Below are 13,613 nucleotides of genomic sequence, written 5' to 3' on the forward strand. Positions count from 1 at the left end.
TCATGACTTGGTTTTGTTTATTGATTGGTGCGCAGGAGGATTCCTAACCTTGAGGAAATGCACAAGGTAAAGCTGAGGTGAGAAGTTTTGCTCTCTGTATAACCTGCTGGTGAAGTCCTCGGCTTCAATTTCCCCCTCCTGTTGGAAAAAGATAAACACCATCAGAGTTCCTAAGAAATAGCCAAATATACATTATCAGTCAAAAGTTTGGACACACCTACTCATTCAAGGGTTTTTCTTTATTTTTACTATTTTCTACATTGTAGAATAATAAAGACATAAAAACTATGAAATAACATATGGAATCATGTAGTAACCAAAAGTGTTAAACAAATCAAAATATATATTTTAAATTTCAGATTTGTTTAAGCAGCCACCCTTTGCCTTGATGGCAGCTTTGCACACTCTTGGCATTCTCTCAACCAGCTTCATGAGGTAGTAACCTGGAATGCATTTCAATTAACAGGTGTGCCTTGTTAAAAGTTAATTTGTGGAATTTCTTTCCTTCTTAATGCGTCTGAGCCAATCAGTTGTGTTGTGACAAGGTAGGGTTGGTATACACAAGATAGCCCTATTTGGTAAAAGATCAAGTCCATATTATGGCAAGAACAGCTCAAATAAGCAAAGAGAAACGACAGCCCATCATTACTTTAAGACATGGTCAGTCGATACAGAAAATTTCATGAATGTTGAAAGTTTCTTCAAGTGCAGTCGCTAAAACCATAAAGCACTATGATGAAACTGGCCCTCATGAGGACCGCCACAGGAATGGAAGATCCAGAGTTACCTCTGCTGCAGAGGATAAGTTCATTAGAGAAATTGCAGCCCAAATAAATGCTACAGAGTTCAAGTAACCGACATATCAACTTCAACTGTTCAGAGGAGACTTCATTGTCAAATTGCTGCAAAGAAACCACTACTAAAAGGACACCAATAATAAGAAGAGACTTGCTTGGGTCAAGAAACACGAGCAATGGTCATTTGTCCTTTAGTCTGGAGCCAAAATTTGAGATTTTTTGTTACGACCGCTGTGTCTTTGTGAGACACGGTGTGGGTGAACGGATGATCTACATATGTGTAATTCCCACCGTAAAGCATGGAGGAGGAGGTGTTATGATGCTTTGCTGGTGGCACTGATTTATTTAGAATTCAAGGCACACTACAGCATTCTGCAGCGATACACCATCCCATCTGGTTTGGGCTTAGTGGGACTATCATTTGTTTTTCAACAGGACAATGACCCAACACCCCTCCAGCCTGTGTAAGGGCTATTTTACCAAGGAGAGTGATGGAGTGCTGCATCAGATGACCTGGCCTCCACAATCCCCCGACCTCAACCAAATTGAGATGGTTGGGATGAGTCGGAGGGTGAAGGAAAAGCAGCCAACAAGTGCTCAGCATATGTGGGAACTCCTTCAAGACTGTTGGAAAAGCATTCCAGGTGACCTGGTTGAGAGAATGCCAAGTGTGCAAAGCTGTCATCAAGGCAAAGGGTGGCTATTTGAATTATCTCAAATATATTTTGATTTGTTTAATACCTCCTATGAATCAAATCCCATTAACAGGATAGATTTGACAACATCTGGTGAAATTGCAGAGCGCAAAATTCAAATGACAGAAATAGTAATATTTAACTTTCATGAAAATACAAGTGTCATACATCAAAATAAAGGTTAACTTCTTGTTAATCCAGACGCTGTGTCAGATTTCAAAAAGGCTTTACGGCGAAAGCCCACCATGCGATTATCTGAGGACAGCGCCGCGCACACAAAAGCATTAAAAAGATTTTTCACCATGGTAGGTGCGCCACGAAAGTCAGAAATAGCGATAAAATAAATGCCCTACCTTTGAAGATCTTCTTCTGTTGGCACGCCAAAAGGTCCCAGCTACATCACAAATGGTCCTTTTGTTCGATAATGTCCTTCTTTATATCCCCAAAAACTCAGTTAACTGGCGCGCTTCATTCAATTACCCACCGGTTTCCCTCCTTCAAAATGCATACAAAATGAATCCCAAACGTTACCAATAAACTTCTCCAAACAAGTCAAACAACGTTTATAATCAAACCTCAGGTACCCTAATACGTAAATAAATTATAAAATTTAAGACAGAGAATCGTTATTGTCTTTACCGGAGATAAACAAAGAACGCGCTCTCATCCACGCGCATGAAAACACTACAGCCAAAATGGGAGCCACTTAGAAAAACTACAAATTCTAGCTAATTTTTCCAAAAACAAGCCTGAAACTCTTTCTAAAGACTGTTGACATCTAGTGGAAGCCCTAGAAACTGTAATCTGGGAGGCTTTCGCCTCATAATTAACATGACAGCCATTGGAAACAGTGGTAGGCTGAACTGATCAGTTCTGTTATACTCACAGACAATATTTTAACAGTTGTAGAAACTTTAGAGTGTTTTCTATCCAAATCTACCAATTATATGCACATCCTAGCTTCTGGGCCTGAGTAACAGGCAGTTTACTTTGGGCACGCTTTTCATCCGGACGTCAAAATACAGCCTCCTAGCCCAAAGAGGTTTTTAACACTTCTTTGGTTACTACATGATTCAAAGTGTTATTTCATAGTAATGATGTCTTCACTATTATAATACAATGTAGAAAATAGTAAAAATAAAGAAAACCTATGAATGAGTAAGTGTTCTAAAACTTTTGACTAGTAGTGTATATAAACTCAGCAAAGAAAATAAAACGTCCTCTCACTGTCAAATGTGTTTATTTATTTTCAGCAAACTTAACATGTGTAAATGCATTTGAGCCAATCAGTTGTGTTGTGACAAGGTAGGGTGGGGTATACAGAAGATCCCCCTCTCCCCTGTAACTATTCCCCAGGGCATTGCTGTAAATGAGAACGTGTTCTCAGTCAACTTACCTGGTAAAATAAAATAAAAAATATTTGTATGAATATTACAAGACTCAACAACTGAGACATAAACTGAACAAGTTCCACATAAACTGAACAAGTTCCCTGAACAAAGGGGGGGAGGGGGGGGGGGGGGGGTCAAAATCAAAAGTAACAGTCAGTATCTGGTGTGGCCACCAGCTGCATTAAGTATTGCAGTGCATCTCTTCCTCATGGACTGCACCAGATTTGCCAGTTCTTGCTGTGAGATGTTGCCCCACTCTTCCACCAAGGCACCGGCAAGTTCCCGGACATTTCTGGGGGGGAACGGCCCTAGCCCTCACCTTCCGATCCAACAGGTCCCTGACGTGCTCAATGGGATTGAGATCTGGGCTCTTCGCTGGCCATGGCAGAACACTGACATTTCTGTCTTGCAGGAAATCACGCACAGAACGAGCAGTATGGCTGGTGGCATTGTCATGCTGGTGTGTCGTGTCAGGATGAGCCTGCAGGAAGGGTACCACATGAGGGAGGATATCTTCCTTGTAACGCACAGCGTTGAGATTGCCTGCAATGACAACAAGCTCAGTCCGATGATACTGTGACACACCGCCCCAGAACATGACGGACCCTCCACCTCCAAATCGATCCCGCTCCAGAGTACAGGCCTAAGTGTAACACTCATTCCTTCGACGATAAACACAAATCCGACCATCACCCCTGGCGAGACAAAACCACAACTCTTCAGTGAAGAGCACTTTTTGCCAGTCCTGTCTGGTCCAGCGACGGTGGGTTTGTGCCCATAGGCGACGTTGTTGCCAGTGATGTCTGGTGAGGACCTGCCTTTCAGCTGGCCTACAAGCCCTCAGTGCAGCCTCTCTTAGCCTATCTGAGCACTGATGGAGGGATTGTGCGTTCCTGGTGTAACTCGGGCAGTTGTTTCCATGCTGTACCTGTCCCGCAGGTGTGATGTTCGGATGTACCGATCCGGTGCAATTGTTGTTACAGGTGGTCTGCCACTGCGAGGACGATCAGCTGTCCGTCCTGTCTCCCTGTAACGCTGTCTTAGGCGTCTCACAGTACGGACATTGCAATTTATTGCCTTGGCCACATCTGCAGTCCTCATGCCTCCTTGCAGCATGCCTAAGGCAAGTTCATGCAGATGAGCAGGGACCCTGGGCATCTTCCTTTTGGTGTTTTTCAGAGACAGTAGAAAAGCCTCTTTAGTGTCCTAAGTTTTCATAACTGTGACCTTAATTGCCTACTGTCTGTAAGCTGTTAGTGTCTTAATGAACATACACCTGTGGAACGCCGTTAATCATCTATGGTTCATTGAACAAGCATGGGAAACAGTGTTTAAACCCTTTACAATGAAGATCTGTGAAGTTATTTGGATTTTTACAAATTATCTTTTAAAGACAGGGTCCTGAAAAAAAAACGATTCTTTTTTTGCTGAGTTTATTTGAACAATATTATGTTTTTGTAAACGATTTAATATCAAAGACAAACAATTTAACGTACCTGGGGAAGCTGGATGTTCTGAAAGTTGGGCTGATTCAGGAATGGTTGGGGGAGCCGAGGGGCCAACACCTGTGGCGTGATGGCTTGAATCCGTCACGTCCCATTGTTCAATAGCGTAGCGTATGCCTATGCCCGGCGCAATTGTGAAAGCTTAACCCGCAACATTGACAGCCAAAGTCAATCCCGTATTAGAGCTCCCATTCAACGCAATATCCGATCCCCCCGTTTGCTCTGCTGGACATTAGCATTAGCTGCCCCCTGTCCCGGAACTGTGTTTAGCAACTGTCTGGGTTCCCGTGACCTGAGCTCGGACTCAAGAGACCCCACAAGATCACAAACGACTTTCTCGTCCACCTTAGTGTCCGACTATCATGACCAGGATGTACTGGGTGGAACTACAGGGAATAAATAGAGTTGGGGAAATGGTGGAATAAACTGGATAGTACAAATTGTATTTAGCGTATTTCCATTCATATTCTAGATTTGCTCTATGCTACTGTATATATTAGATTATGAAATTATGTTTAGCGACAGAATTCGGACCATACATTTATGCAAATTCCCCGTTGTTGCGCATCTGGGTCTCGAGCTTCAACAGCTTCCGCTGTTTTTGTTCAGGAAGTTTGGACGACACTTTAGAAATGCATTTGAGGGCGGCGTGGCCAAACCTTCTCTGCCAACAACATTTTAGAACGCTGTCAAAACCACATGGGGACTGTCAACATATAGGAAAAGTTGTTTTCGGTGTGAAATAAATGTATGGAATTGATCAATGATAAACTATTTAGAGAATGTTCTGTTTTTGATGGCATAGGTTTGTAGCCTATCCTTTTTTTTTCCGGATTCGCCTACTGCCGAAAAAAAACCGCTTACAGACAATGGAGAAAAATGTGCTAAATGTATGCCTCAAATAAAAAATATATTAATACAACAATTGAAACAAATAAAAGCACAAATACTATGATAATAGGGCCAGTTTCCCATACAAATAAGAAGATTTTTAGTTCATATTTTATTTATATTTTTGCCCACAAATAGACTATTCAGAATTTTGGGGGAAAATGCACCCAAAATAAATGTAACAGATTGGGTTGGTTTTTGCATGAACGACTGAAAAAAATCTGACATTACATAGTGCATCGGACACTTGACGCATGACGTCCCATCAATGATAGGCCTATGCAATATGGATAGCCTAAATGTGTAGGTCAATCGAGAAATCAGTTTCGAGTTGTCAGAAAACGTTTCGGCTATTCCTTAAATCCAACTAAAACATTGCTCTATTAAAGGGACTCGTTGCAGTGACACGATAATACTTTCATTTCACTCAAGCAGCAGGCTTGGCTAATGGAGGCTTGTCGCCAATTGGTTTTGTAATATAACGCACCTGTTTTCACAAATTGTGCACCTGCAGATACATTATAAATTCGAATTTGGTGTCAGCCTTCGGGGAATGCGGAAACAACGATGACTTGTTTTGAGAATTCGAAATAAAATACTACTGTAACAGCAACAATGAGCACCGGAACACCTTATATTGGAAGTAAAATAAGTCTAATCTCCAAGGCCGGGATTCGTTATGAGGGCATTTTGTATACAATCGACACGGATAACGCAACGGTGGCTTTGGCAAAGGGTGAGCTTTCCCTCAATTGAGGAGTTTCAGCATTAGGTTTAGCCCGGAATTTTGATGCTCCACGTTTGGAATGAACTACTCTGGCACGCTGTGTTTGGACCTACAGGCCTACATGCCTTGGGTAATAATCCTATCCAAAGGTACAATCTTGTCCTTTCTTTTTCAGTTAAATCATTCGGGACAGAAGGACGGCCTACAGACAGACCAGTGCCACCCAAAGATGACATTTATGAATACATAATTTTCAGAGGGAGTGACATCAAGGACATAACGGTGTGTGAGCCGCTTAAACCACACCATGGTTTACCTCAGGACCCTGCCATTGTACAGGTAGGAGACAAGGGCTAGTACATTAACTTTGCTAAGAAAAAACATCACAGAATTGGCTTCCATGCATATGATGAAGCACACAGCCATCATAAGACTTAAGCATTTGTTTGCTTTTTGTAGTCGTCCATTGGGAGGTCCTTGTCCACATACCCATCCCAGGCCTCATACAGTCCCTACCGGAGTATGGTGCCTTCCTATAACCAACTGGCTGCCAGCTCTCTACTCAACCAGCAGTATGCTGCTTCCCTGGGTCTGGGTGAGTGAAATGGTCTTGGAGACCCTTGTAAACACACAGCCACCTTCATGATGTACTGTATTTCAAGATTGTCTTAATAGCCCCTAAACTGCTGAGGCCCTAATGCTTAACTGCTATTTAGCACATTTTCTTGAACTTTGTTTCCATGTAGTGTCTTATCTCAAGAATTCTGGGAAACATTCTGGGAAACATCAATGTCTTAACTCTTTCTCCATGTTTTCCGTGGCCTTCCTTAGGAGCAGGACTTCACAGCCTTCCAGCAAGACGAGGACCGATGGTAGAGCAGGCTGTCCAGACTGTACCAGCTGAGAATGCTGCTGAAAAAAGGGTCCAGTTAGCCTCCCAACAGCAAGGCAGAGAGTCTGGTTGGCTTTCCCAGCACTCTGGCAGAGATGGCCCTCCGTCTCAGAGGACTGCTTCCAGTGGTAAGCTCAGACAACTGGGATCAGGGCTTCTTGTACAGCGTGGGACATAGTTGGAGTACTCAACAGGAACACCTTTGTATTCATTAGTTGGATTCCGTTGCGAAACATTTAATCTCTTGCAGAATGTTTTGCAACGGAAACTTTACTATATGAAGCAAACTGAAAATAACCAGCGGGACCTACCTGAATTTGTCATAGAAACAGGTTTTGTTGCAAAATATTGAGTAAATGTTTTCTGTTGCTAAATGTTTTGCGACAGTATTCAACTAATGCTTACACCCATGTTCTGAAGTGTTTTTACTCCTGCTTTATGCATTCTCATCAATTGAGGGCGCAAGAGAACTTTAACTTGCACTTGTGTTATGAGTAATGCGACCGCATGACACTATAGTTGGCAATGCTGTCGTGATCTTAAAACAGACGTTGTGGTGCCCCCCTCATCCCTTCTCCATTTTTAGGTCAAACACTGCATGGCACAGCCCAGGAACAAAGGCAAGGTAATGATGAGAACCGCAGACCACAGAGACGAAGACAAGGTAATTAGCAATGTCATTGTCTATTGTAGAGATTTGCTTTTATATTTGTTAATGTCTAAATGTATCAATATGCTCACAGGCAATCGTAGGGCAAGGAACCGTGGGAGAGGTCAGCTTCTTGTAGGAAACTCAAAAGCCGGAACCTTACAATTTGAGTCTGACTTTGATTTTGAAACTGCCAATGCTCAGTTCCACAAAGATGAACTTGAGAAGGAGCTTCAGGAAAAGTTGACCATTAAAGGTACCTGCATACAAAGTGAATTCTCAAGTATTCCAAATTTGAAACCCAACTGATGCTCAGTGAAATGACAACCAATGGTATACATGCAGTAATCTAAACACTAAGTTGCTTAACTGCAGAGATAGAAATATAATGTCAATTTAACCACACCTAAAATGATTTGGAGTTGGTAGCCTTTCTCTTTTAATCCCTGTATAAGAATATGACCCTACGTTGTTCTCATTCAGACCCAGAGGAGAAGGTGGAGTCTGGGGTTAGTGAGGGCCAGAACACTGAGGGCACAGTGGAGGATCCTCCTGGGGAGAAGTTCTACTACGACAAAACAAAGTGCTTCTTTGACAATGTCTCATCTGAGATGACGTCTAGGTAGTAAATATGTACCTTATTAAAATTGTAAATAGTAGTGAATTAACAGGTGTTCTGATTCTGTCCCGCCCTGTGTCTCTCAGTAGGACCACCTGGGCAGAGGAGAGGAAGCTGAATGTGGAGACGTTTGGCGTTCCGGGCCGATTCCTGAGGGGCAGAGGATTCCGAGGGGACAATCGTGGGAGACGAGCTGGGAGGGCCAACCAGCGCCCCATGCCCAAAGTAGACAGTGCAAGGGTGTGAACAGGTGTGCAGTTACTTACCTCTTACTTACTGTAATAATGTTAGCTTTTATTTGCGTTTTAGTTCCCTAGATGCTTTCCTACTACCATCACTTGGCATCAGTCTATTTTTGTTTTATCTTTTACTGGTATTTATGTAAGAGTTGATACTGAAGTGTACTATGATTCCTTCCCTTCCTCTTGAAAGACTTGTTCTTGGCCCTGGAGCCCTTCAATCCAAATGACGGTTAAGATTTTAAGTTGCGGTTTCTTTTCATTTTTCATTTGTGCCTTGTCAAATTTGTGTACGGAACTTCACTATTTGCGCAGGAATTGCAATTGTGTACATGGTTTGTGTTCAGAATCCATTTGCATTCATGGTAGTGCAATTTCTGTAAATATTAGAACATCATTCTTGATTTTGCCTTGTTTAAAAAAATCTGCAGGCATAATTCTTTAGGAAACGTTTATTTGGATTGGACCAAAGCGATGTACTTAAATTATTTCTTTTATATTATTTCTTGTAAATAAACTAAGTTGGCACGTCTATTGACTGGCCAAATATGTACACATGGCTCTTAAAGGGTGATTTTTTCCCACATGTTACATTTATGGAAATTGGTAATAGTTGTACAAAAGCAAAACTTTTTTTTTCTCTCTGTACTGAAAATGTAATTGCAACTGTGGGAAACTTGTATAGTTACTAATCCAGTAATAAACTACATGAGAAATTGCTTGTGGCCTGATTTAGCGTAACCTGCAAACGGTAAAATCAACATTGAAATCTTTAATTTACATATTTTGATATGCTGTTCAAACTACTGTGTAGAATTAACCCTTAGCATAGGTTGGTGTGCATATAAGCCAGTTTGTTGAATCTGGGGCCCAGGTTGTCCAACTCTCTCAGGTCAAGGATCTTGTACCTGGTGATGGCAGCTGTTTGTAATTGTGTACTTGTCCTCTAAGGTTCATAGTGGAAAACGTAGCATATAGGTATGAAATAAAGACCAAGCTAAAATGAGGCCTGTGTACTCTATATAATTGTGAAGTGGATCATTTTAAATGACACGTAATTACTGTATATATTGAGATGGCAAATACTGTTCCCCTTGATCACAACTTAGACTTATGAATCATTGGCCTAACCTGTACAATTGGTGAGGAATAGTGATTCATCCCCAAAAGTTTGTTAAACAGTTTCTTATTGCCCAATCATAACTGTAGCCTCAATCTATCCATTGGATTTGTTGCATTCCTCCAATGTGATAACATCACTGATTAGTGGGTTTCTCATTTTCTTTAGGCAGCACTGGTAGCATATTGTGTACCTTGGCATTAAATTACATTGTCAACAAATAGTTAACTATAGTTGCGCTTTACTAAATTGTCAAGCCATACAAAATATTAATGCTTGTACATTCATAGGACTTCAGTTTAAGTATTACAACCTCAGTTCCTGTTTTCTCAATGTTTGAGTGAAGCAGGACATCGCCAGAGTTGTCCACCAGCCATGTTGACTGCATCTCTCACAAGAGACTAAACCCCAGCAGGAAGAGGAGTCCGATACAAATGTTAATTGACGTCTTTTCCAATAAATAAAAGCAGTACCACACATGGAGGCGATTATGACACATATGGTCCCATTGGGTGACAGTTACTCGTCCCTTCTCTGGTGGCAGGTGGGCAGGAAAGAACAGTGAGGGGTTGTACAAGGAGAATGTATTGGCTTGCATACACAGGTTCACAGTGAAACCTTATGTAAGACAGACCTGTTGCTCAACACATTGAGGGACACTTCACAGATGACATTGAGTTGAACTTTTGTCAGATTAGGGGTGTTTTTTGCCAAGGATTTAGTTGTCTCAAACTTAAGGGGCATATTAAATGGAAGAATTTACCATATTAAGGGTCCATTACCCATTTTCCAAGCAGCTCAAATTGGAAGGGTCCTCTATATGGCTCTTGGTCCAGGTCAGAGGCTGCAATGTTGGCCCTGGTTGGCCCATCAGACATGTCCAGTCTGCTCTCAGATGTGGGACGTTATCATTCTGGTCCTTCACGTGGATCCTCAGGGTCCCTTAGCCTGTCATCAGTGGCTCACCTGTCCATTACGAAGTGAAGTTAATGTGCAAATACCATAGCGGGTGAAATTATATGTCTTGCATTTTGGCACAGAATCAAACTCGTATATAAAACAACTTTCTGATTACCAATGATTGTATTCATGTTTTTTCCATTGTCAACTGCATAGAGTGACTGTGTATACATAGTTGATCATGGAAGGTGACTCCAGTCTCTTGGCTGAAGTGACAAGACTTGTATGAGGTTCCACTGTCATCCAGTCATCCGATCGTCACCCTTCACATACCTGAAGGCAGAAGTGTGGAAGCATATGTCAAGCAAAATCAGTGACTGATTAATGACTGATAGTTGTCAGCACCATAAAAGTATAACAAATTACCTGCATACCTATCAATGGATAGGTCAAACTATTCTTACAAAAAAAATATGGAAATTCCTTATGCCTAGCATCATGGTCAATGGCAGTAAGTATCTCTACAGGGTGTCCAATCTCTGTTTTCTCTTCCATCATGACATCTTGGAAAGAGTCCAGAAACACTGGTGGGTTGGCATCCTCTACTTGAATGCATTTCTTAGAAGTGGGCTTTGGTCCGTCTCCTGACTCAGCATCGCTTCACACTACCATGCTGTGTGACTCACCTCCGGTGGTGTCAACAATCCAAAGCCCTGAGGCTGTTCTCTCCTTTACTGTACTGAACAAAAATATAAACACAACATGCAACAATTTCAAAGATTTTACTGAGAGTTCATATAAGGAAATCAGTCAATTGAAATATGTCCATTATGCCCTAATCTATGGATTTCACATGACTGGGAATACAGATACCATATGTTGGTCACAGATAATCTTTAAACAAAGGTAGGGGCATGGATCAGAAAACCAGTCAGTATCTGGTGTGACAACCATTTGCCTGGTGCAGTGCGACACATGTGCTTCACATAGAGTTGATCAGGCTGTTGATTGTGGTCAGTGGAATGTTGTCCCACTCCTCTTCAATGGCTGTGTGAAGTTGCTGGATATTGGCGGGACTCACTGTCATACACGTCAATCCAGAGTATCCCAAACATGTTCAATGGGTAACATGTCTGGTGAGTATGCAGGTAATGGAAGAACTGGGACATTTTCAGCTTCCAGGAATTGTGTACAGATCCTTGAGACATGGGGCCGTGCATTATCATGCTGAAACATGAAGTGATGGCGGCGGATGAATAGCATGTCAATGGGCCTCAGGATCTCGTCAAGGTATCTCTGTGCATTCAAATTGCCATCGATAAAATGCAATGATGTTTGTTGCCCGTAGCTTATGCCTGCCTATACCATAAACCCACCGTCAGCATGGGGCACTCTGTTCAAAACGTTGACATCAGCAAACCGCATACCCACACAACGCCATACATGTGGTCTGCGGTTGTGAGGCCGGATGGACGTCCTGCAAAATTCTCTAAAATGGCGTTGGAGACGGCTTATGGTAAAGAAATAAACTTTCAATGCTCTGGTGGACATTCCTGCAATCAGCATGCCAATTGCATGCTCCCTCAAAAACTTTGGCATCTGTGGCATTTGTGTGACAAAACTGCACATTTTAGAGCGGAATTTCATTGCCCCCAGCACAAGGTGCAGCTGTGTACTGTTCATGCTGTTTAATCAGCTTCTTGATATGCCACACCTGTCAGGTGGATAGATTATCTTGGCAAAGGATAAATGCTCATTAAATGTAAATGTAAACACATTTCTGCACAGCATTTGAGAGAAATAATATTTTTGTGTATGAAACATTTCTGAGATATTTTATTTCAGCTCATGAAAGCAACACTTTTAAATGTTGTGTTTATTTACAGTTGAAGTCAGAAGTTTACATACTCTTAGGTTGGAGTCATTAAAACTCACTTATCAACCACTCCACAAATTTCTTGTTAACAAACTATAGTTTTGGCAAGTCAGGTTAGGACATCTAGTGGCCCCAAACTTTTGTACGGTAGTGTATATGTCTGCATTTATTGAAAGCATTAATTGAACTCCACTCAATATACTCTGAACATTTCATGACTCATGGACCAAGAATATTGTCTGAAGTTTCATAATTATATTTGTTTGTTAATGGGAAAATATGGGATTTTTTTTATTTATTGAAAAGTTTATGTTTTGGAGATAATAGGTTTTCATCCAGGATTAATGTGTTTGGGGATGGATGTGTGCTCATGTCAGTTCAATAGAGTGGTGAAAGAAGTTGAACGGCATTCCTTCTTATGAATACATTTTTCAGATATAATCTGCCTAAGGTAATGTATGAGTGGTGAACAATAAAACTAGCATGTCAAGCTGTCTCACATTCAATGAGTTTGTTTTGTATGTGCACATTTGCATTGATGTTTTGGGTGAAAAATAATACCTTTTTTTTTTAAAGCAGAGGTATTAAGTCTAACAGGTCCTGGTGGTAGGATGACCTGTGAACAGTGCACATCTAGCTTACAAGCAAGCCCAGTAGCAGGGTTCATAAATTACTTTGCCTGCCAAAATGTCTAGATTCACAGGGGAGCCACTGGAACAAACACTGGATGTGTGGACAGGTGATTAGAAGTCAGGTGATTGGGATCTGGAGAGTGAGCTGCGTTCGGGGGACCTAGGTGTTTGAGAGTGTGAGCTGGAAAGTGGGCTGGAAAGTGAGCTGCGTTCAGGGGATCTACGTGTTTGAGGGTGTGAGTTGGAAGCAGATGTTACAGTATTGTGTGAAAATGTTGTGCGAAAGTATTTTTACTGTATGTCATTATCACACACTATTTAGTTCAGTGCTTTGCACCCCATCACTGTGAGGTATTGTTTGATTTGTGACACGTCTTTTGGAGCTCTGAGTTTCCCGTGATTTTAAGCCTCCCGTGTCTCACTAATGACGCCTTTTGCCTATTCCCTACCTGTACTTTAGCCTATCAGATTTCCTGTTATCTACCTATTGCCTCATCTCCCAGACTAGCCTTTTCCTTGCCTGTACTGTTGCCTTTTTGGACCCCCTGTGTATGACCTTCTGCCTGCCCCTGGACCCAGCTACCTGCCTCCTCCTGTGGTACTTTGCAATAAACACCTGCAGCGCCCTGCGCTTGAAACCAGCTCTCTGTCTCCCCTCGTGTTCATTACAAATACCTCCA

General features: G+C 41.8%; 1 protein-coding gene and 1 long non-coding RNA gene across 3 annotated transcripts; both read left to right on the forward strand.

Moving 5' to 3' along the window:
- Positions 1-5,788: 5,788 nt before the first annotated feature.
- LOC139535604 (protein LSM14 homolog B-like) lies at positions 5,789-9,124 on the forward strand. Of its 2 annotated transcripts, none has more exons than XM_071335185.1 (8): positions 5,789-6,015; positions 6,182-6,345; positions 6,466-6,601; positions 6,838-7,026; positions 7,485-7,562; positions 7,642-7,803; positions 8,031-8,169; positions 8,253-9,124. In XM_071335185.1, exons 1-8 carry the CDS (start codon positions 5,895-5,897, stop codon positions 8,410-8,412), a joined length of 1,149 nt encoding a protein of 382 aa, XP_071191286.1. In that variant the 5' UTR covers positions 5,789-5,894; the 3' UTR covers positions 8,413-9,124. The 2 variants fall into 2 exon arrangements, with proteins under 2 accessions (XP_071191286.1, XP_071191287.1); XM_071335186.1 differs by having other exon boundaries at positions 5,814-6,015; positions 6,844-7,026.
- A 31-nt stretch (positions 9,125-9,155) lies between these two features.
- On the forward strand, positions 9,156-9,411 carry LOC139535605 (uncharacterized). Its single transcript, XR_011667161.1, has 2 exons — positions 9,156-9,237; positions 9,280-9,411. It is a non-coding gene; the product is annotated as an uncharacterized lncRNA (long non-coding RNA).
- The last annotated feature ends 4,202 nt before the right edge of the window (positions 9,412-13,613 follow it).

Source organism: Salvelinus alpinus, chromosome 12 (genome assembly GCF_045679555.1).
Source record: "Salvelinus alpinus chromosome 12, SLU_Salpinus.1, whole genome shotgun sequence".
In the NCBI taxonomy this organism is placed as follows: domain Eukaryota; kingdom Metazoa; phylum Chordata; class Actinopteri; order Salmoniformes; family Salmonidae; genus Salvelinus; species Salvelinus alpinus.